At 58.8% G+C, this 22,981-nt stretch overlaps 2 protein-coding genes across 4 annotated transcripts; one reads left to right on the top strand and one right to left on the bottom strand.

Moving 5' to 3' along the window:
- The first annotated feature begins 1,096 nt into the window (after positions 1 to 1,096).
- F2RL3 (F2R like thrombin or trypsin receptor 3) lies at positions 1,097 to 19,555 on the top strand. Of its 3 annotated transcripts, none has more exons than XM_037818330.1 (3): positions 1,097 to 1,441; positions 1,730 to 2,703; positions 19,390 to 19,555. In XM_037818330.1, exons 1-3 carry the CDS (start codon positions 1,324 to 1,326, stop codon positions 19,489 to 19,491), a joined length of 1,194 nt encoding a protein of 397 aa, XP_037674258.1. In that variant the 5' UTR covers positions 1,097 to 1,323; the 3' UTR covers positions 19,492 to 19,555. The 3 variants fall into 3 exon arrangements, with proteins under 3 accessions (XP_037674258.1, XP_037674255.1, XP_037674256.1); XM_037818327.1 differs by lacking the exon at positions 19,390 to 19,555 and adding an exon at positions 4,284 to 4,569; XM_037818328.1 differs by lacking the exon at positions 19,390 to 19,555 and having other exon boundaries at positions 1,730 to 3,098.
- HAUS8 (HAUS augmin like complex subunit 8) lies at positions 5,223 to 22,690 on the bottom strand. The gene is made up of 11 exons (XM_037818331.1): positions 22,615 to 22,690; positions 18,694 to 18,758; positions 15,894 to 15,949; positions 12,656 to 12,737; positions 10,710 to 10,802; positions 10,533 to 10,627; positions 10,063 to 10,128; positions 9,800 to 9,958; positions 8,731 to 8,872; positions 6,747 to 6,888; positions 5,223 to 5,631 (listed from the first exon to the last, which is right to left on the bottom strand). Exons 1-11 carry the CDS (start codon positions 22,641 to 22,643, stop codon positions 5,433 to 5,435), a joined length of 1,128 nt encoding a protein of 375 aa, XP_037674259.1. The 5' UTR covers positions 22,644 to 22,690; the 3' UTR covers positions 5,223 to 5,432.
- Between the last annotated feature and the right edge of the window lie 291 nt (positions 22,691 to 22,981).

Here is a 22,981-nt window from a genome sequence, read left to right as displayed (position 1 = left end):
ACAGCTGAGACAGGGAGGCCACCCTCGGACGCATGGATCAAGGAAACATTTCTCCACGCCATGGATGTGGCTGAAGAAACGAGGGAGGTTCTGACCACATGTCCACGTGGGCAACCACGGAACATGCTGGGCGGAAGATGCTAGAAAGATGCAGAAAGACCAACACTGTCCGATTCTGCGTAAGTGAAACGTCTGGAGGAGGCACCACCACGGAGAAGGAAAGCGAGTGACAGACAGCTGTGGGGGCGTTGGGGAGTGACGGCTCATGGGGACACCGGCTCCTTTGGGGGTGGCGAGAATGTTCCGGAACTCGGTGGGGGTGGGGGCTGAGCCACACTGGGATCATGTGGGAAGCCACGGAATTGCCCACTTTAAACTGGCTCGTTGCGTGTGGCGGATTCCGCCTCAGTGTACGTTCAGAACGGAGGAGAAGCCGCAGCCCTGCCCCCCGTGCACCCTCCCGCTGCCCGGGCTCCGTCTGGGTCCTGCACAGTCACTTCCGGCTGCTCCCTGCGACCCCGAGTGTGTGACCAGATTAGGGCTCCGCGGGGCAGCCAGGGGCATCAGGGAGGGGCACGGAAGGGGTGCGGCCGGTCTGAACCCCAGATCCTTCACTACACAGAGGGAACCCCCACAGGGTGCCGGCCAGGGGGGAAGCCCCCTCGGAGCAGGGACGTGGAGGGGCTGGGGGGTCCCCTAGGGAAGGGTCAGGGGTCTCTGGCTGAGGGGAAGGGCATCTCCGAGAGGGGGTGCTAGCTGGGGTCCCCTCTATCCCGGAGGTGGGCTCGGGCCCCCCCCCCGACACCTGGGGAAGCCTGTGGTCAGTGGGTCTGCAGGGGATGCCCCCTTGGCTGTTCCCATACACCCCAGATCCACAGGCCCTTCCCTCTCTGCACCCCACTCTCCGGCAAGAGCACGGACGGGGCAGCAGTTGGGGTGCTGTGGGGGCCCCTCGCCTGCTCCGACTTCTGGCCCCACGGGGAAGGCCGGGCAGGGGTCCAGGGAAGGGCCTGGAGTAACCGAGGGGCGCCCTGCAGGGCCGGGCTGTCGTGCGAGCCATGGGCGGTAGGAAGTGGCCACTTGTGCCCCAGATGCTTCCTGGCTGGAAGGTGGCGGGCGGGGCGGCTGCCGGGGCTGCTGCTGGCCGGGCGCCTGGACCCGGGGCAGCCCTGACGGGCCGTGACCTCGAGCCAGCCGGGCCTCCCAGTTTATCTCCCAGGACGTGGGGGGCACCGGGGGGGTGCTCAGGAAGCGTGTGTGGGGGCGTCCAGCACAGCAGGAAGCCCGGAGCCCCGGCCAGAGCGCACCCCGGCCCCAGGCAGCATGTGGGGCCACCTCCTCCTCGCGGCCCTGGCGCTGGGGTTCAGCATGGCCGGCAGCCCCCGGACCCCCAGCATCTACGACGAGACCCCCGAGGGCGGGAGTGCGGGAGAAGGTGACGGTGAGTGACCCCAGCCCCTGCCTGGGTGCGAAAATGGGTGACAACAGGATGTGGGGTGTGGGGGCCCTCCAGGACCAGAGCTGGGGGTGTGACGGGTCTGCAGAAGGGGCTCATCAGTCCTGTGCCCCCCCAGTGCGGGCTCCTAGGAGCTGGGGGCACAACTGGGCACAAGGGGCAGCTGAGGGGCCTGGGGCAGGTTAGGGGGCAGGCAAGGGGCTGGCCTCTGGCTCCCCATGGACCCCGCACCCCCCACCCCGCCCCTGGCCTGACCCTCCTCTGCCCACCCAGATGGCATGCTGGGGCCCTGGGCCCGGCCGGAGCAGACGGTGTCCCCGTGCCAGGCGGGTCCACGCAGCTACCCGGGCCGGCTCTGCGCCAACGACAGCGACACACTGGAGCTGCCCGAGCACTCGCGGACACTGCTGCTGGGCTGGGTGGCCACGCGCCTGGTGCCCGCGCTCTACAGCCTGGCGCTGGCCGTGGGGCTGCCCGCCAATGCCCTGGCGCTGTGGGTGCTGGCCACACGGGGGCCGCGCCTGCCCTCCACGCTGCTGCTCATGAACCTGGCAGCTGCCGACCTGCTGCTGGGCCTGGCACTGCCGCCACGCCTCGCCTACCACCTGCACGGCCAGCGCTGGCCCTTCGGGGAGGCCGCCTGCCGCCTGAGCGTGGCCATGCTCTACGGCCACATGTATGGCTCGGTGCTGCTGCTGGCCGCCGTCAGCCTTGACCGCTACCTGGCCCTGGCGCGCCCGCTGCGGGCACGCGCCCTCCGTGGGCGCACTCTGGCCGCCGGGCTCTGCGCCGCCTGCTGGGTGGTTGCGGCCGGCCTGGCGCTGCCCCTGGCCCTGCAGCGCCAGAGCTTCCGGCTGGCCGGCTCGGACCGCACGCTCTGCCACGACGCGCTGCCTGCCGGCGCCCAGGCGGCCTACTGGCGCCCAGCCTTCGCCTGCCTGGCGCTGCTGGGCTGTTTCCTGCCGCTGCTCGCCATGCTGCTGTGCCACGGGGCCACCCTGCGCGCACTGGCGGCCAGTGGCCGGCGCTATGGCCGTGCCCTGCGGCTGACCGCGCTCGTGCTGGCCTCGGCCCTGGGCTTCTTCGCGCCCAGCAACACGCTGCTGCTGCTGCACTACGCGGACCCCCGGCCCGGTGCCCACGGCGACCTGTATGCGGCCTACGTGCCCAGCCTGGCCCTCAGCACCCTCAACAGCTGCGTGGACCCCTTCGTCTACTACTACGTCTCGGCCGACTTCAGGGACAAGGTGCGGGCCGCGCTGGCCTGGGTGCGCCGCCCGGGACCCCCGAGCTCCCAGGCCTCGGCAGGGGGCGGCCCCGGGGGGGGCACCCGCTCCACCTCACTGGTGTGAGGGTGTCGGGACCCCAGGTGCTGAGGACCCCCAGGCGGCCAAGGACTCTCCAAGGTGGTCGAGGAATCCCCCAAGGCCACCAATGACCCACCCAGGCAGCCGAGGACCCCCAAAAGCAGCCGACGACCCCCCAGGTGGCCGAAGAACCCCAAGCTGGCCAAGGACACCCCCCACATGACTGACAACCCCCCAAGGCAGCTGAGGACCCCTAAGGCAGCCGAGAGGACCCCCCAGGTGGCTGAGGACCCCACAGGCAGTCAAGGACCCCCGAAAGCAGCAGACAACCCCCCCAGGTGGCCAAAGACTCCCCAAGGTGGCCGAGGACTCCCCAAAGCAGTCGAGGAATCCCCCAAGGCCGCTGATGACCCACCCAGGCAGCCGAGGACCCCCAAAAGCAGCCGACAACCCCCCAGGTGGCCGAAGAACCCCAAGGTGGTTGAGGACCCCCCCCCCGGTGGCCGATGACAACCCCCCCCAAGCAGCTGAGGACCTCCCAGTCAGTCAAAGACCCCCAAAGATGCTAAGAGGACCCCAGAAGTGGCTGAGAACCCCCGAAGCGGCTGAGGACCCTGTGCAGGGGCCTGAGCACCTGGACAGCCCGAGTGGGGAGCACCCCCGTCCCTCCCCTTTCTGCTTCTGAAACCTGGGGACGTCTTAAAAACCACCTCCAGCCTTCACCTGTGTGTGAGCTTCCCCATGGACAAGTGGGTGTGGGGGGCTGTCCCCCGCCCCACAGCAGCCCAGCGGCCCCGCCTGGCCCCCCACCCTTCCCCCCAGCACCAGCGGAGCTGGACCCGACAGCCAGGGGCCCCCTGCCCGCTGATCACACGGTCACATGGGGGAGGGGGGCTCCAGCCACGGTGGGCAGCCCCTGCCCCAAATTAACGGGAGGGGAGTCGGGGGGGCAAGGCTGGGGCATTCCCAGGCTCCCCGTGGGTGGCTGGGAAAGGGCCCTGCAGTGGGCAGTGATGCAGCTGGGGTACTAGGGGGCCTGGGGCACCCCCTGGTGTGACGACCTGCTCAGGGTGCAGGCAGGGCCTATGGAGACTGGGGGGTCACCCAGGTGCTCCCGGGACACCTTCCTACGGCTGCCCCTGAACCTGCGACATCTCGGGGGAGGGTCCGACTCCCCAGACCCTCAGAGGCCTGGGCTGCAGGGGACGGGGGCTCCAGGACTCGTCCGTGGGGCTGGCTCGGGACCTGAGAGCTGCACCCAGGCTCCCCACCCCTCAGCTCCTTCCCCCCACTCCCAGCTCCCTAGCCCCCCAATCCCCAAAACCCGCCCCGCCCCGGCAGCTGATGCCAGAGAGACTTCTGGTCTGTGGACACCCCACGGGCCTCCCCCTGCGCCCTGAGATCACCAACCCTCCTTCCACCTTAATTTGTCATGAAACACGTCGCACCTACCAGAGACTGCGTAAGTCCCGGAGGTGACGGCACCTGGGCTTTATCAGAGTTAAAGTTTTGTGTTGCAGAAGGACATCAAGAAAGTAAAAAGCATGAGAAGAGAGTTGCAAATCCTCTATCCAGTGAGGAACTTGCGCACCTTGAAAAGCCCCGTCCCCGACGATGACCCTCGAGTGAAAGGAGCCAGACACGGAAGGCCACGCGTTGCGCAATTCCATTTATAACCAATGCCCAGATCAGGCGACCCCAGGAGACAGAGGCAGACGGGTCGCTGCCGGGGCTGGTGGGGGGCTGGGGAGTGCGGCTTTCGGGGACAGGGTCCTTCTGGAGTATGGAAACATTCTAAAATCTATAATGAAGGCTGCGCAACTCTGTGAATACGCAAACTCATTGAATTTTACGCTTTAAATAAGTATGTGAATCCTATCACTGGTTACTTCCTCTGCTATCTTCTTTTTTGCGCGTGAGCAATCCTTTTTAAGATACTGATTCTCGGCCTCACGGTGTTTGGGGAAAGACAGAAGCAGATGTGCTCGGTCCACAGCAGCGCCGGAGGAGCCCAAACCTTAGGCCCAGGGCCCAATTCCAGTCTACCTTGACACCCCAAAACAGAGGCACAGCCCCCCCCATCCTCAATTCCCAGACCTGAGACCACTGACGGGCCTGGAACCCCTTGAGTGAAGGGTGGCAGGCCTTCCTGGGGAAGGGCCCCGTGACCCTGCCACGTCTGTATGGCCAACCCTGCCCCAGCCTTCCCCAAAGGGGAAAGGAGACGAGCAGGCGCTTTGGGGATCACCGGACGTGGCTCTGAACGGACCTCGAGTCCAGGAGGCCCGACGTGGCCGTTATCCCCAGGCCAGGGAGCAGTGGAGTTCCAGCTCACGTCTGTCTCCCAGTGCATCTGGGGGTCCCCAAACCCAGGCGGGGTCATCTCCCCCATTCAGAAACACAGCGTTGGAGCGACATCTTGGCCCCGGGCGGATCCCCACGTCAGAAGGACCCGGATAGACATTTGCCTCTAGATGCCTCTGACACGAGAGCTCTGAAGCTGTATTTACTCAAATTATCAAATGGAACCATCACACAAAACCAGCCGCAGAGAGCGGGTCACATGCTCGACGTCCATCCTGTGTCCACCTGAGTCCTCCCCAGACAAGCAGGTCGGGGTGTCGTCCCCCCCGAGTGTCCGCAGGCAGCGGGGTGCCTGGCCGGGGGCCTCAGGGCGTGCGCAGCCCATCGCCAACCGAGAACGGGGTGCCGGGGGGCTCCCCAGGAGGCGCCTCGCCGATGCCCTCTCGCTGGAAATACCACCGGCTCGAGGCTGCAGAGCCCTGCACCTCCTCCCAGGCGTCCTGGTTCACGAGGGCAGCCTCTTTACTGGCCTCGGCAGAGAGTTCCAGCACCTGGGCGAAGCTCCTGTGAAGACAACAGGACAAGTGAGGCTCCCTGAGAGCCGGGCGAGGCCAGAGCCTGATGCCACTGCGAGTGCATTCACGCTAGAGTACCGGCCTGCTCGGGGAGAAAGTGCCCGTGACAACGCTCCGTCCAAGCAGGAGCCCTGATGCAGACGGGGAGGCCCCGAGAACACAGCACTCGGGAGAGAAAAGAGCCCTGGAGGGACTAGTCCGCAACCCTCCAACCTGTAGCCTGTCCTCTCTGCAGAGCCCCTCGCCCTGGTCCTCCCCGGGGGCACCCCATATGGGGAAAACCCCACTGTGGGAGGCAGCTGTTCATCACCAATGCTTTTCAAACATTTTGTGCATCTCGGGAAAATAACAGCCCCGTAAAAGATGGAAACAGGATCCTTTCTTGTGGGATGTGGGGAAAGCCCATGGTTAACCTCGGGGACTGGGGGGACAGAGCATGAGAGGGGCCACGGGGGGTCTTGGGGGCTGGCCAGGCTCGGCTCCGTCTGTGAAAACCTGCTGAGCTGTGCGGGTTTTTTCTGTATGTGCAGATAATGTCTTGGTCTGGAAGACATTTAAGACGTGATCTGTGCAGCCTGCAGTGCCCCAACATCTGGGTTTGTCTGAGGAGGCCGGGGAGGGGGGCTCCGGCGTCCACATTTCCACCCGGCTGCTCGAGACCTCACAGGGACTCTCCAGGGTGGGGCAGGTTCTCAGCTCCCACCGTCCCCCCACCGTCGCCCCACCTTGCCCGGCCTGCCCTGTAGCTTCGTTCACTCACACCGGACATGGCATCCGCCTGGCGCTCGTTATCTGAGAACTGACCCAAAAGAGGACCAGAAAACAAGACGTAACAAGACATCGACGGCAGTTATTCCCAGGGGCAGCTGATTTTGTCCCCGTCACTGAGAGGAACTAGCCCTGCTGGCCCTCCCCTCACCCCACACCAGCTGGGAAGAGAACAACTCCCCAAGGGGCTGAATCCGGAGGGTCACACGGACCCCCAACAATGCCAAAGCCGGGCAGCCCCTGGCGATCAGTGCCGTGCCCCGAAGTGCAGCCACCAGCAGCCCGAGCCTGCCGTGTGGGGAGTGACCACCTTTTCTAAGACGTGTTCTGAAATACCTGCGGAGCTCGAGGTCTTTCTTCACGGTTATTTCCTTGAGCTCGCTCAGTAAGTCCAGGGCTCTCAGGTTGTCTTCAGAGCTGCTGGGCCCCAGCTCTCCCAGGATACGGTGCGTGGTGGCCAATTCGTGTTGCAGATCGTCTGGGAGAGAAAAAGGCCGTTAGCAACAGAGTGCAGGTGTCTGTGGCCACAGGGACACCACTCGGTGGCCACGAGACTCCCCGTTTCGCTGGAATGTTCTGACATTGGTGGGTGTGAGGCTCAGGGACAGGGTGAGCAAGGGAAGAAGTTCCAACACTGGTTTTGTCTCTGGGTCCCTTCACCTGCGGTGACAAAGGCCTGGGTCCACGGGATAGCCGTGTCCTCGGACATCACACCGCTGTCCTCCTGTGTTCGCCGAGGGCCCCCGGCCCGACCATGCGCAGCTGTGCACACGCCGTGGCTCCCGGCACCCTCGCCCCTAGGCCCAGGCCACCTGCAACTCGGCCTGTCCCACCTGCTCTCGGAAAACCAACAGCTCTGCCCTCCCAGCACACACACATCCAGGCCGGCTGTAAATTCTGGGAACATTCTGGAACCCATGAGAGCCGAGCAAACACACACCCTCTTCTACGCCAGTCCCAACTCCTGATCTAAGGAAGCCGCCAGAGGTGAAGCCGTTAGCTGTGGACATGACATTCACAGTAAGTTACAGAATCAGAAACCCAGACATGAGCTCACTGCTCAAGAAGGGAAGGGCCAAACTACACACGTCCGCGTGGCTGATAAAGCAGACATTCCAAACCATCTTTCCAACTGCTGTCACCGACAAAGGAAAATGCTCGTAAAATAAGCAGGAAAACGGCATGAAAACTGCTGCGTAGCTTGATATCAACTCTTATTGAAACATACGCTATACACCTGCAGAGAAATAAAAGACCAGGAGAGAACCCAACACCAGTTGAACAGGACTTATCTGGGCCATTCAGTTATCTGTGATTTTTTCTTTAAAACTCAACTAGTTTTTCAGCATCTGAACTACAAATGTGCTACTATGTGTTGCAACAAGCCCGGCTTTCCTAGGAATGCCACCTTCCCGGCAGGCAGCCACCACACGCCCACCCTGCGGGCTGAACTGCTGTTTTATTCGGCTTTAGATGCGTTCACAGAAGAAAATTCTGGAGAGCTCTGTCTGATTTCAGGTCGTGAAGCTTCACTGCAGCAGGGTCGAGCGAAACCTATTTTGCTGGCTTGGGACTGTGCCTCTTAGAAACACCCCAAGTCTGGCGGTGGCTGGAGATTCGCCGGGGCCGATCCCTGTCCTAAAGGGGTTTTCGGGGTCAAGCCCGGCAGCACCTCCAGGCTGTTTCTCCAGCAGGGAACCCCACCACGGGTGGGGAGCTGCTGCTCTGCCTGAAGGGCGGGCCGAGGGGGGGCTCTGTGGCTGCTCCCCGAGAATGCGTTCCAGTGGACGGGGGGTCACCGTGGAGCCCTGAGGCCCGAGAGGTGCCAGCTGCACGGCCCTGTGGGTGTCAGAGCTGCCAGTTGAGACATTCAAGCCCAGATGACTCTCACGGTGATGCCTTTCACCATTTACAGTGATGGGGTGAGCAAGAGGCGGAGAGCAGGGCCCCACTCTCCCCAGGGGACGGGGGTCCTGGGGCCCGTCCGGAGGGGGAGAGGGAAGGCGTGCCAAGACAGGAAAGTCCTGAGGCCGAGCCAGAGGGAGAACGGCATCTTCAGGGCTGCCCCCCCTACCCAGGAGTTCTTGGCGCAGGCGCCTGGTGAAGGCCTTGTCCCGGAAGCAGAGATGGGTGAAGGCAGGGCCGGCCAGGGCGCCCTCAGTGCAGCCCACCCACTGGGGGCCCTGCAGCGTCTCCGGCCTTGGGGGCCCCCACCCCACGGGGGAAGGTGCCATCCAGCTCAGGGGGCTCCTTGCCAACCACGTGGGACACCACGGGGCCCACGGGAAACCCCCAGGGCTGCCACCTCCCCGTTTCCTACCTAGGAACTGCGGCCCGTCTCCCGCCAGGTGGATCGAGCTCACCGGCAGCTCGTGCCGCGTGGTGTCCAGGGCGGCTGCGAAGCTTCTGTAACGCTCCTGGAAGGGCCCAGCCACGGCCTCAAAGGGGCTGAGGATTTCAATCTGCGAGCACAGGAGGAGGGCGGGTGGGACGAGGGGACCCGGATGCTGTCAGGGAGGTGCACGGTCCTCACACCATGGCCTGGATGAGGCCTGAGCCCCAGGAAGGCTCCCTGAGCATGCGGGCACCCCGGCCCCACCACCCCACAACAGCCCAGCTGGCCTCACCAGGCACGGCCCTCAGCTGCGGAGCCCTGGCTCTGACGCGGCTGCCCACCCCCTTGTGGGGGTCCAAAACCAGGGGTGTGTCTTCCTTCCTTGACAAGCTCCCCACGCTCAGGGCCTGCACTCGGCCTGAGGCCCGGCCATGGGGGGATCTTGTGCACACGCAGGGGGAGGTGACGCTCCCGTGGACCGGCCCCACTGCCCGGCCCCTCTGCTGCCACGTCCCGAGTCTGCTCCACAGCCCCTCACATGGACACCCCATCCCCGCTCTGACCACACCATGCCAAGGCCATGCAACCCCCGGGACCCTGAACCCCCAGGTGGGCCCAGAGCCCCCAGGTAGCAAGTACCCAAGAGACGTCAGCACAGAACAAAGGTGCTGATGGGCAATCCCTCTAACGTGCCCCTCCTGCCTCACCACTTCCTCCTCGGGTGAACTGTCACCTGCCCACACTCAACTGGAGGTGGCAACGTCCCAGACCCAGCACCGAGCCTGAGTCGGAAGAGGAGGGACACCTGCCTGCGAATGGGCCTCATGGAAAGCAGGTGACGTCCCTGGGGGGGAAAACACAGCCAGGGACACTCAGCCAAGGGCGTGTGCTCCGCAGGCCACGCATGGCCCACCTGGGACACGGCACCCACGATCTACCTGGGCATCCAGGACGTGGCACCCACGGCCCACCTGGGACACGGCATCCACAGCCCACCTGTGTGTCCAGGATGCGGCACCCACAGCCCACTGGGGACGCGGCACCCACGGCCCACCTGGGCGTCCAGGACTTCCGTCAGCTCCCGCTTCTTCCGTGAGAGGAGGAGGCTGCGCCTCAGCTCGTGAGCCTTTTCCTGGAGCTTCTCCCGCTCCCGGCACAGGGCCAGCAGGGCCCCCTCGGCCCTCTCCTCCAGCCGGGCCAGGCCGCTCTCTATCTGTGGGGGGCGAAACCCCGGGTCAGGCCCGGGAGCCCCGGCTTCTCTCTCCTGAGGAAGCCGCCCCCTGGCCGGGGAGCCTGCACACAGCCTCCCGCCCTCACCTTGACCGTCAGCAGCGTGAGCAGCAGTGTCTGTGACTCCATCATCTCCATCGACTCAGGGAGGTCCTCGCAGAGAGGAGAGGACACTCAGGGCCCGGGGGCCGGCGAGAACCCCGCGCTCCCCTGGAGATTCCCACCGGTCTGCCGCCTGTTTCCCACGTGGACCCTCGGACCCCAGGGGGAGAGGGGGCTGCCTCGTCCGCCCCCACTGGGAGATGCGGCCCGGCCTCCCTCCCGCCGGGACCTGGCTGGGGAGCCTGAGCAGGGTGTCTGCTGGCACAGAAGCTCCCGGAAGGACCCAACTTCCAGCTTCACACGACCCCAGGTTCATACCTGCGGCTGGGTGTCGCTGGGGAAACTTGCGCTTGAGGGATAATCTGGGAAGGCCGAGCTTTCCGTCTAGCTGGCTCTCGGGGCTAAATGGACTCGTCCAACCCTTCGCTCACCTCCCTTTCGTTTCAGACACTTACGGGGCTTTTCTTCCGCAAGGCAGAGAACGAATTCGATTCTGTTTTCTTCAACAGCGTCTTTTCTAGCTGTGGCGTCTTTCGGAGTGTGCTTTTATCTAAGATGACAGGGAGGACTTTCAGGGCGGGAAGAGGATGCTGGGGCCACGGCCAGGCGGGGGTGGCGGGGGCGGCCCCTACCGTTGATGGCGGAGAGGTCCAGGTCCGGGGGGGCCGTGCCGTGTCCCTCCAGCAGCGTCGACTGCAGGTCGCCCTTCCTGAGCCCGCTGTCATCTGCGGCCAGACAAGCACCCCGAGTCAGCACCGCCGGCCAGTGAACACCCCATGTTCAAGCAACCACCCCGGGATGTTTGCACACCGCTGCTGCTTCTAAAACTCGGCCTCCTGCTGGCTGGCGGGGGCTGCTGAACTCCCGAGGAAAGCCCAGCTCTCAGCACGCATGATGTAACTCAAGGCCGCCCCTCGCGTCATCAAGAACAGGCAAAAGGGCCTCTCTGCTTTGTTGGGCAGACGCTGCCTTCCGGATGTGCGGGGCTCACAGGCAGCCCCGTGCTGCCCCTTCCCCCTGCTTTTTCTTTCTCCTGCCGCTCCCAGGCTGCTCCCTTCCCAGGAAGCTCCCTTTCTCTCTGCACCCCTATTTAAAACCTTGCAGTGTCGCCCCCGTCCCTGGGATGTGTGTGAGCGTGTTAAGCCGGGGCTCCCAGGGCTGCAGAGCGGGCAGGCGGTGCGCACAGAACGATGACACCTTGGTAACAGGACCTCCAGCTGCCTAACAGCCACCGTTGGGAAACTGACGCGGAGAGAGGGCCGCGATCTTTTAAATAAGATGTGAACCTTTGCAATTATCATGCTTATGTTTCCATCATGGCCTCTAAACTGGGGTGTCCCTGCCATCTGGGCCAGCTCGTCCTCAGGGCTGGGCCTCCACCCACCGGACACGGCAATGAAATCCCCGACTGCGGCAACAAAGAAGCTCTCCACGCACTACCGGCGGCCCCTGGGGGTGGGCTCTGCGGTGGGCCAGGCCGGGGCCCTGACCCCTGGGCCACACCCGCGTCCCCGGCTTCTCACATGCTCGGCCCCAGCACGGCCACAGAAGGAAAGACGAGCAGGCCAGCCCTGGGTGGCGCCTTTTACCACGCTTGGCCACGGAGCAACACAAATCCCAACAAACATCTAGACCCGGGTCGGCAAACGACAGCCCGCGGCCGAATGCAGCCCCCGCCTCTACTTTAAGTCAAGTTTTAGCAGCGCAACCCCTTGCTGGGGCCACGTCATCTCTGGCTGCTCTCACGCTGCTACGGGAGAGCTGAGTCTTCGGGATGGAGACTGCCTGGCCATGGAGCCTAAAATATCTACCATCTGGCTCCTTAGAGAAAAGGTTTGCTGACCACGGAGTAAATAATAAAAGCTGGAAATCTAAACATTGTAAAAGAACTTACTTTACTTTTCCCTGTGGGACTCAGCTGTCACCATTTTGAATGGGTTGGGGGAGCCGATCAGCCTTCTGTGTTTTCTGAATCAGTGCTCACGCAGGAGGAGCTGGGCCGGGAGCCGGGCGCGGGCCCCGCAGAGAAGGGGCCCGAGCCAGGTTCTAGGCGAGCACGCTGTCTAGAACTCAACTCCAAATGCACCGACAGTGCCAGTCCCTTCCTGGTCTGCATCTGAACAAACACCCACCCCTTCCGCCATCAGGAAAAGGGAAGCTATGCACTTCACTTCGAGGGCAGCTTCCGGAAGCAGGGGCTCGGGGAGACCATCCCAGCGGCCGCCAGGAGTGACTGCAAAGAAGGAAGACGCAACTCAAGGCAAGGAGTGGTGGGAGCACCGGGCCTGGTGATGGGCACACGTGGGCCCCGGGGGCTGGGGGACTCCCCAGGAGGGCCGGGGGGCTGGAGGAGGGGCCGTCGCGTAAACCAGGGAGGGGAGCAACTGGCTCTGTGGGGTGGGGAGGCTAACAACCCCCACTTTCCCACCTCAGCCCCGACTCTGCCTCGACAGTCTCCTTGCCCAGCTCCCTCTGACCCTTCCCGGAAAGCAAAAGGGGGCTCTCAACCTGACGTATTTGCAAACAGACCCCACTGCCCCACGCACCACCCGCTGGCGCCTGCCCCTCCGTCACGCACCTCGGCTCTTCTGGAGCGAGCTCGGCTTCCGTCCTCCCTCAGGCATCTTCCCGCTGGCCTTCGCCACGTCGGTGGCAGGAGCCTGTGATGGGAGCACACGGACTCAGGGTCAGAGGGTCGTGAGAAGGGCTCCTGAGGGTACCTGCACAGTCTGCTTTCAGCTCTGACTCCGAGCAAGGAGCCCGCAGTTTGATCTCGTGTGTGAGGGACGAAGCTGTGTCCCAAAGGCTACACACGTATGTGCACAGAGCTCGGGAAACACGCCGGACATGACACTGGTGACACCTGAGATGGTAGATGGCTTACAGGGGATTGGTGTTCTGTACACTTTTCAGTATTTGCCAGTTTTCTAAGGAGACCATATTGCTTTCGACATCAGGAACAACAGTTTTTAATGCAGATGTTAATCTCCAGAACTTATAAGAGCAAGCAGCTCACAGACTGAACACCGCCGTGACAAACAGAACTAAACTACCACAACGCACAGACACCACTCCTATTCGACATCAAACTGCAGGTCCTAGAATAAGAAATACAATCACACAGGCTGGGAAGGAAGACAGAGCCACTGCTATCTGCAGACATAGTTCCTACACAGAAAACCCTCAAACATCTTCTAAACCACTACCTGAACTAGTAAATGAGTTCAGCAAGGTTGACATACCAAAAAACCAACCACATTTCCAGCAACGAACTAGCAACAAACAATTTGGGGAAGTGAAATTAAAAGACAATACCACATACAGTGACATTAGAAAACATGAAACACCTGTGTAAGAATTTAACAAAATACATGTAAGATGTGTATGGTGGAAACTACAAAGCGCAGCTGAAAGAAATCCAGGAGGACCTAAAAAATGGTGAGACATGCTGTGTCCTTCCAGTGAAAGAAATTCTCTCTAAATTCTCTTGGGAGAATCAGTCCCGATCCAAATCCCACCAGGAGATCTTGCAGAAATCCACAGGCTAAGTCTGAAGTTTATGAGGAACAGCAAAGGACTGGGAGCACTGAGTCAGTTTCGGAAAAGAACAAAGGTGGCGGCTCTCGTGACCTCACGTTACCTGACCTCAAGGCTTACTCGAAAGCTACAGTAATCCCAACAGCATGGGACTGACATGAGGACAGACGGACACACGGAGCAGTGGAGATGAGCAGATCACGAAACGGATGGACACGCGGATCATTTTCGACAGAAGTGCCAACACGGTACAGCGGGGAAAAGAAAGTCATCTCAACAAGGGGTGTTGGCAAAACTGGACAGCTGGTCACTAAGAAATGGACTTACTTCCACTCCAGCCTCACGCCGTAAGTAGAAGTTAACTAAAAACAGACCACATCCGTCAATGTAAAACCTAGAGCCATGAACCTCTGAGAAGAAAACACAAGAGAAAACCTTTGTGATATTGGGTTAGGGAAAGATTTCTTAGATAAGACACTGAAAGCAGAATCCATAAAAGAACAAACTGATAAACTGGACTTCATCAAAATCAAGAGCTGCTGTTCAAAAAACATCTAGGAGAATGAAAAGGCAAGCCAATATAGATTTTCAAATCACCATAAAGGGCAAGTATTTCAGAATGTAGAAAGAACTCTCAAAATTCAACCCAAGTGAAAGTAACCCAATTTAGAAAAAGGACAAAAGATTTGAACAGACATGTCAACAAAGCTATAGAGATGGCTCATAAGCCAATGAAGACGTTCCACATCGACGGCTGTCATGGAAATGCCAACCAAAACTTCACCAAGAAGCCACATCACAGCTGCTGGCAAGGCCAAAGCTTACAAACCCCAGCTGGAGCTCCCCGACGCAGCGCTGGGAATGTGGAACGGGGCAGCCACTTCGGATAAGAGTTTGGCAGTTTCTTTCAAAGTTAAACGTCCACTTCCCGTCCGACCCAGCAAACCCACTGCCGGGCACTTATTTACCTGAGAGAAACACACGCCTGTACGAGAACATTTCAATGACCGTGTTCACCATCGCCCAAAACGGGAAACCACCCAAATGCCCAGCGACCCTAAGTGGTCTGAAGATGAGCAAACTGGCCCAGCCAGCCCGAGAAAATTATTCCCCCGTAAAACAGAACAAGCTAGCGACACACGCGGATGAACTTTGAAGGTGCTATGTCACGCCAAAGTAGCAAGAGGCTGCAGTGTGAGTCCATTTAAAGATCTTCTAGAAAAGGTGAAATCACAGGGACAGAGGGCAGACCTGAGGCCGCCTGGGGGTGGCGGGGGGTGGGGGTGCTGACTGCATCGCAGCACCGGGGGATTTGGGGGGATGAGGGGACTATTCTCTCGATTGTGGCAGTGGTTCCACGACCGTATGTGTCCATCAGAGCTCGCTGAACTGTCCACTATAAAGGGTGAAGCTTAGTCTACGTAACTTACATCTCAACTTTTTAAACACAAAAAAAGAAGAAAACTAAAGCTCTTAAAGATCTAACATGTTACCACGTGGGAACACAACCGTGACCAAGTTTTCACAGCAACATCACAATCACAAAGTGTAGACTGCATCCCTTCGTGGAAGGTCAGTCCGAGAAGTTTATGAGACGGTTTGTGGAAAAGATCCTTTTTCCTCACGCCAGAGCTTACGCCAGCCTCTCAAGAACCCGCCATCCACCATCCCCAGAGGATAAGAAAAGATCTGTAGCAGAACTGAGTATTTAACTAGTATTCATTTCCAATAAAGATTGATTTGGAGAAGAGAAAAAACAACAACTTCCCCTCACCATATGCTGAAGATGTACGAGATGGAAGAAAATACACGACTGGCTAATCTGTGGGTTGCTTTCATTTGACGTCCCACAAGCATTTTCCCACATGGTTGTGCTGTCTTTTTCCATCACCTTGTAGTATTTCGTGGTGTGGCTACACTGACCTTTGCAGAACTAAGAAATAAGGATCAGCGAGTGCTCCAAGCTGTTGTTTTCCCCTGTCGTCTTTCATTTAAAATGTGCAGCTATTTCCTAAACCCCAGCCACGGGCCAGGGACTGTGTGCGAGGCACGAGGCGGACCTTCTCCTGAACGGAAGCCAGAAACTGGATTATTGGGGTGAAGGCCAGAAACAATTTTATATTCCAATGGAGATGGCGGCTTTAAGGAATTCTTAAAGCGACTGGGACGCAGCTCCCGGGGCCGATGACCCCCGAGGGAGAGGGGCAGGGACCCCAGCGTCTTCAGGCTTCCAAATTACGCAGACTCTGCGGCGATCCCCCAGCCCAGCTGAATGTTACCTTTTTGGCTGTTTTCCTCTCGTACTGCAGGTACCGGGACTCGACCACTCTTCCACCTGGGGGGACACACAGTGCGTTTGTGACACGCCACAGGAGGGACGGGGACGCGGGACGGGGCCAGGACCCCACGCCAGGAAGTGGGGGCTACCGGCCTCCCCTCAGGGGCCGGGAACAGAAGGACGTGCTCCTCCTGGCTCCTGTCACATCGGGTGCCTCGGGGCACCTACTGTCGGCAAGGACACTGACGGAACCCCAAACGTACGCAGGAACATTTACGGGACACCCAGTGTGTACTAGAAACATTTACGGAATGCCAACTGTACGCAAGAGCATTTACAGAGCATCTACTACATGCAAGAACGTTTAGGGGGCACCTAGTGCATGCAAGAACATCTAAGGGAAACTCACTGCAAGAGCATGCATAGGACACTCACTGTATGCAAGAACATTTATGGGACATCCACTGTATGCAAGAACACGTATAGGACACCTGCTTATGCAAAAGTCCTTACGTATTACATATGCAAGAACATCTATGGGGCACCTGCTATATGCAAGAGCCTTTACTGGGCACCTACTGTGTGCAAGATGATCAAAGGAGATGCACCAAAGGTCAACTGAGAAAGCGGATGTAGGGCTGGGGGAGGGTAAGGAAGAGGAGAGCCACCATGTGCCTCCTGTTTGCCTCCTCTGACCTACAGCTCACTCCCTGCACTGCCCGTGACCCCAGCTGGGGCCTGTTGATACCCACCCTCCTGGCCGCCTCCCGCCTTCCCTGGCTGAGGGTGGCTCCCCGAGGCCTGTCGGTGCCCCGGCGCTCTTCCAACACCTGCCAAGAAGCTGACCATGGATGGGGAAGCCCCAACCCTGCTCGCTGGCCTCCCTCCCAGTCCAGGCCCGCCAAGCCCCACTGGGCTCCGGCCCAGCCAGACCGTCACTGACAGTCTCCGGACCCTTCCCCACACACCCCCGCCCCGGACACCCACCTTGGACCTTCTCCCTCCTCCCGGCCCTCAGGCTCCACTGCCGACCTCTCTCCACAACCCTGGGAAGATGAGGTGGTCCCAGGGGGTCTTCCTCGTGTGGAGGAAGGATGAGCAGGAAGTTAAGCTGAAACTCCCTTTTTCTGCCTTATGTTCTCTCCCTCAAAAAGCACCTCCTTGGGTTTACGGTGGCTTTACTCACACCTGCCCAAAACAGGAAGAGACCAAGGAGCCCTTCCGTAGGTGGAGGGACAAACTCATCCGTCCGGACAACAGGATATTGTTCAGCGGTAAAAAGTAACAGGCTCTCCCTGGCCCTGGCAGTGAGGGATTGAAAATGTCTACTTGACCAAAAGGGGGAAAAGAAACGTAACAAGCTGAGATCAGGGTGGCTGAGAGATCCCAAATAGAGTCGAGATTGTGTCCTGGAGGTTTCTCTTATGCAAGCTCCAGCTAGACACCCCAAATGGCCACAGCAAGCCAGGCCCTTACCAAGAGTCATCCCCAAATACCTAGGTCCCCACCTGAGATTCTATAAAGATGCACTCACTAAGTTTTATCTCTCAGAAACTGAAATCCACCAGAGTGTTCCTATGACAGACAAGTCCTAAAACCCAGAGGCAACAGCCTCTTTAAGATCAACAATCAGATGCAGCCCCTTCCCCATACTGTGGACACCCCCTTTCAATAGGAACAGGTTAGGGTGTCACTGCCTAGACACCCCTGAGGATGGAGAAGGAGGTTAAGTGAGAGGAAGGGGTAGCAACAAACAAGATAAGAGTCAACAAAGGTATATGATCACTGAAACTTTGTGTGTGTGTGTGTGTGTGTGTGTGTACACATATATACATATCTAGATGCTGGGGTGTTAGAATAGCTGGAAGGAGGTAAACGACATGGTGGAACTGTAACCTACAGCATCCTTTGAAATTTGTTCCGTAGCTGCTCGTTGAATTGTGCTTTGAAAGTTTTCTCCTCCTATATATGCCCGATATTGCATAGTAAGGAAAGAACTGAAACTGTGCAACTATAACTCGTAACAATTTTTGAAATCACCTGTATGACTGCTTGTTGAGCTGTACCTTGAAAGTTAACACCTTTCTGTGTGTATGTTACCTTCTACAATAATGGAAATGGCTGAAGTTGTGGAACTGTGACCCATGACATTCTTTGAAATTTGCTCTCTGACTACTTGTTAACTTGTACTTTGGAAGTTATCACTGTTATGTATATATGTTAAAGTTCACAATAAAAATGCATTTAAAAAAAAAAGTAATGGGCTTTCAAACTGTGAAGACACGGGGGAAACTCAAATGCATTTTGCAAGTGACAGACGTCAGTCTGAGGTCACACTGTGCCTGAGCCTGGCTCTGGGACCTTCTGGAAAAGGCAAAATGACAGGGACGATGAGATCGGTGGGTGCCAGGGGCTCAGGGGGAGGAGGGAGGCAGCGTGGGTGGAGCATGGAGACTTTCAGGGCCGTGGGACTTCTCTGTGTGAATCTCTAACGCCGGATGCAGGACATGACGCATTTGTCAAAACCCACAGAGCCGCACAACCCAAACAGCCATCCCTCATGCAAACCACAGACATTAGTTACTAAAAACTTGTCACCGTTGGTTCATGGGCTGTAACAAATGCTCCCCACGAATGCACGATGCTAACAGGGAGAGATGGGGAGCAGGGGGCATGGGAAACTTCCTATTTTCTACACAATTTTTCTGTAACCCTAGAACTGCTCGAGAAAAGGGCAATTACCGGAAGGCAAATCACGTTCTAGAAAAGGGGATCGTGAGGCAGAGTCCGCCTTCACTCACCTTGCCCTCTTCTTCCTCTCGGCTTTGCACCACTGGGCGTGTTGGGATCTGCTGCTGGAGGCTTCCTGAAAGAGAGGAGACAGACCTCACAGCTCCCTGCGTAAGCAGCGCAGGGGGACACGGGTGCAAGGCTGGGGCCTCTCGGAAGGGCCGAGTCCCAGCTGCCTCCCAGGCGCCCACCCCAGACCCGGCCACACGGGCCCCTGGAGCAGCGGACATCCAAGCCTGGGAAGGGGCCCGGGCAGGAAAAGCTCTGGGGAAGTGACGGCGATTCTGCGAGCCTCAGAGGACATGCCACCCGAGCCGCGCTGGTCAGTTCACCATGAGTATGCACCTGCTGCATGCTTTTGGGGCCATGGTTTGGTTGGAGAAGACACTGAGGGCAAGAGGGAAGGGTGGGGTCGGCCAGACGGGTTCTGGAGGATAAGGGGCCAGGCCCCTTCCCACAGCCCCAGTGCTGACCTCTGCCGGGAAGTAAAGCCTTGCAACTCTGCAGGCCATGCAGTCCCGGCAACGTCAACTGTGCCGCTGGAGCACAAAAGCAGCCGCCAACGCCACGTAAGGGAATGGGCGTGGCTGTGTGCCAATAAAACTTTACCTGCAGATGCCGACATGGCAATTTCACACAAATTTTCATGTCAGGAAATATTTATTCTTCTTCTAGGTTTTTTAGTTTGTTTGTTTTGTTTTTTACAGCCTTTTACAAATGGGAAAACCATCCTTAGCTCGTCGGCTGTGCAAAAACCTGGGGCACCTCAGCAGGTGAACTCGCTGCCCTCCCCCCTACGTGGGACCTGACTCCCAGGGGTGTAAATCTCCCTGGCATTGCAGGATATGACTCCCAGGGATGAATCTGGACCCAGCATCGTGGGATTGAGGACATCTTCTTGACCAAAAGGGGGATGTGAAAGGAAATGAAATAAGGTTTCAGTGGCTGAGAGATTCCAAATGGAGTTGAGTGGTCACTCTGGAGGGAATTCGTACACACTATATAGATAATCCTTTTTTGTTTTTAGTGTATTGGAATAGCTAGAAGTAAATACCTGAAACTATCAAACTCCAACCCAGTAGCCTTGATTCTTGAAGATGATTGTATAACTATACAGCTCTTAAAGTGTGACAGTGTGATTGTGAAAACCCTGTGGATCACACTCCCTTTATCCAGTGTATGGATGGATGAGTAGAAAAATGGGAACAAAAACTAAATGAAAAATAGGGTGGGAGAGGGGGATAATTTGGGTGTTCTTTTTTACTTTTATTTTTTATTCTTATTCTTTCTGGTGTAAAGAAAATGTTCAAAAATAGACTGGGGTGACGGATGTGTAACTATATGATGGTGCTGTGAACAGTTGATTGTACCCCATGGATGACTGTATGGTATGTGAATACATCTTAATAAAACTGAATTTAAAAAAAAAACAAAAACAAGTGGCAGGCCGGCTTTGGCTGGGTCCCCCGTGTGCCGATCTGGGCGATGGGGAGATGGGGACAGTGGTCAGAAGCAGAAGCCGGACGAGGAAGCCCCCCAGTGCCCAGTGAGAAGATGGGCTCCAGAGTTCCAGACGGCCAGGCCTGGGGGCTCTTTGCTGGGCCCCAGGGCCGGGCGGGCAGGAGACCCTCGGTGCCCACGGGCGACTGCCCCCCCACTCAGGGGACACCCGCAGAAAGTCTTGGTTGTCACAGCCAAGGGGGCGGAGAATGGAGGCAGTGGGCAATCCAGCCCCAGACGTAGACAGGGCTGCAGTGGGTGACGACTCTGCTGCCACGACCGGGGGGGACAAGGCCCCAGGTCGGAGAGGGATCTGGACGCCTGAATGACCCGCAGCCACGAAAGTGGGTGAAGTTCTGACACGCCCGGACATGGAGAACCATGAAAGCCCGATGCTGGGTGAAAGAAGCCAGACGCCAAAGGCCAGGCATTGTCCGGCTCCGTGTCCGTGAGATGTCCAGAAGAGTCAACACATAGAGCCGGGGGGCTGGGGAGGGGGACACGGAGGGACATGAGGTGTGATGAGAATGTTCTGGAACTAAACAGAGGTGGTGGTTGCAGCAGGTTGCGAATGTGTCAGACGCCACTGAATCACACGCTGTGAGACGGTTACTCTGTGCCATGGGAATTCCTCCTCAGTTTGAAGACAGAGATAAGAAGCCGGGAGAAGCAGCGGGGGAGTGAACGAGCCAGACGTACCGGGGCAACAACGGGGACAGGAGCGGCTGAGTCATTGGCCGGGGGGTGTGGGGGGGTCCAGATGACTCCGGGGCCCCAGTCTGGGCATTGTGACCCCGGCTGACGTCACCCGGTGTGGCTTCAGGCATCACAGCAGCGGGATCTCCCGGGATCTCTCTCTTCTGAAGTGGGCACCAGGGAGCCCCGAAGTGAGACTCAGTCATGCTGGGGGGGCACAGGGGCAGGTGGCCTCCAGGTGACTGTAGCAAGTTCTCTGCTTGTTCCTGGGATCTTCACACTCCACAAACACCCAACTGTTCTCCTACTCTGTTTCCAGCTGGGGGATGGAGACCTAAGCGGTCACCCCCACAAGTCTTGGGGGGCTGGAAAGGGACAGAGCATGGGTTCCCTCTGGGGGCTGAGCCCGGGCTCCCGGCCAAACCTTCCGGGACTGGGGACCGTCACCTTCTCCGTGTGCCCCAGGCCCCTCACCGGGAACCCCAAGACACTGCTGCCAGCCTCGCAGGGGGAGGGCAGGGGTCAGCAGAGGAGGCTGGGGCCGTGTCAGACATCCTCAGTGAGTGGGAGTTCGTAAGATCACACGGCAAGGACTAAACTAACCAAGCTCGACATGGCCCAAGTGTCCACTGAAAGAGGAGCAGATGAACAAAACGGGATCTGTCAGACGATGGAATACCATTCAGCCATCAAAAAGGAATGCCGTTCTGATCCATGCGAGAACACGGGGGAACCTCAAAAACACGAGGCAGAGAGAAAGAAGCCAGACCCAAAAGGACAGATAGCGTAGGATTCCATTTCTACAAAATACCTAGAATAAGCAAATCCGGACACACAGAAAGCAAATCACAGGTTCCCAGGGGCCAGTGGGGGAGGACGGGAAAGGGGGGTTATTGCTTGATGGGCACTGGGTTTCGGTTTGGGAATATGACCAAGTTCTGGAAACAGAGGCGACGGTTAGCAGAGCTTTGTAATAGCTAATGCCAACAAACTGCACACTCACAAATGGTTAAGGCGACAATGATGTGTTAGATATTTCACCATAATTTTAAAATTGAGTAAGTAAGCCCCCAGCGGGCAGAGACTTTAAACTATTGTAATTTTCTGCTGTGCTTAGTTTGCTCTAAGGTAAACCATGAACTATAATTAACAGTATAGTTATAATAATATTCTCCCAATTGTAACAAACGTACTGTACTAAGGCAAGGCATCGCTAATACGGGGGTATGTGGAAACCCTGTATTTTCTGCATGATTTTTCTGTAAATATGCAACTTCTCTAAAAATAGTTAAAAAAAAAAGAGAATAACAACAACAAAATGAGATACCAGCCACCCCGCTGCAGGATAAATGTATTATTACAACTGGCATTTAGCAGCCAGGAACTGTTTTAAGCCCGTTTAAGCCTGACATGGACTACGCTTGGCGGAGCAGAGGATGAAGCACAGAGAGGGCGCGCCACCGCCCGCCGCCGCTCAGCATCCACGTGCCGGACATGGGACTCGAACTCGCGGCCCCAGTGGGCGCCAGGCTCCCAAGCATGCGCAGAAGCCGCGCGGCGGTGGGCAACCCCAGGGCCTTGGCGTCCCCGTCGGGTCTCCTGGAGGGGCCGCCCCGGCCCGGCCTGGCTCCGAAGGCACCCGAGTCGGCGGCCTCCTTCCGCGTACAGCCCTCGGCCGCAGCCGGGCCTCCGACACCCCCAAACCCGGCGAGCCGGCCAGCAGCACCCCGACTCACCCCACGCCGCGCCCCGAGGTGTCCGCCATTTTCCCGCCTTCCACTCGACGGTCGTTTCGCGTCGGGGCCGTCTCCCGCCCCCCTCGCCGCGGGGCCGAGCCACTGCGCAGCCGCAGGAGGGTGTCCGGCGCGCCACCGGGCCGCGGGGTTGCGCAGCGCGTGCGTCCCCGGCGCGCGCCCTACCCCTCCCTCCCCGCCACCACACTTGGTCTCTCCTCGCCCGCCAGAGGGAGGAAGGTGGCGACTCGGGCCCGTGCGTGGGCGGTGTGAGGGGCGTGCTTGTTTCCCGCCCCGCCCCCCCCCGCTGGCGCCGCTGGCGTCAGCCCGCCCCGGCCCCGCCCCTCCGGAACCCGGAAGCGGGGGGGGG

The sequence above is a fragment of the Choloepus didactylus genome, chromosome 25, assembly GCF_015220235.1.
Source record: "Choloepus didactylus isolate mChoDid1 chromosome 25, mChoDid1.pri, whole genome shotgun sequence".
NCBI lineage: Eukaryota > Metazoa > Chordata > Mammalia > Pilosa > Megalonychidae > Choloepus > Choloepus didactylus.
Note: the sequence above shows the minus strand (reverse complement) of the source record. Positions and strands in the feature narration are given on the sequence as shown.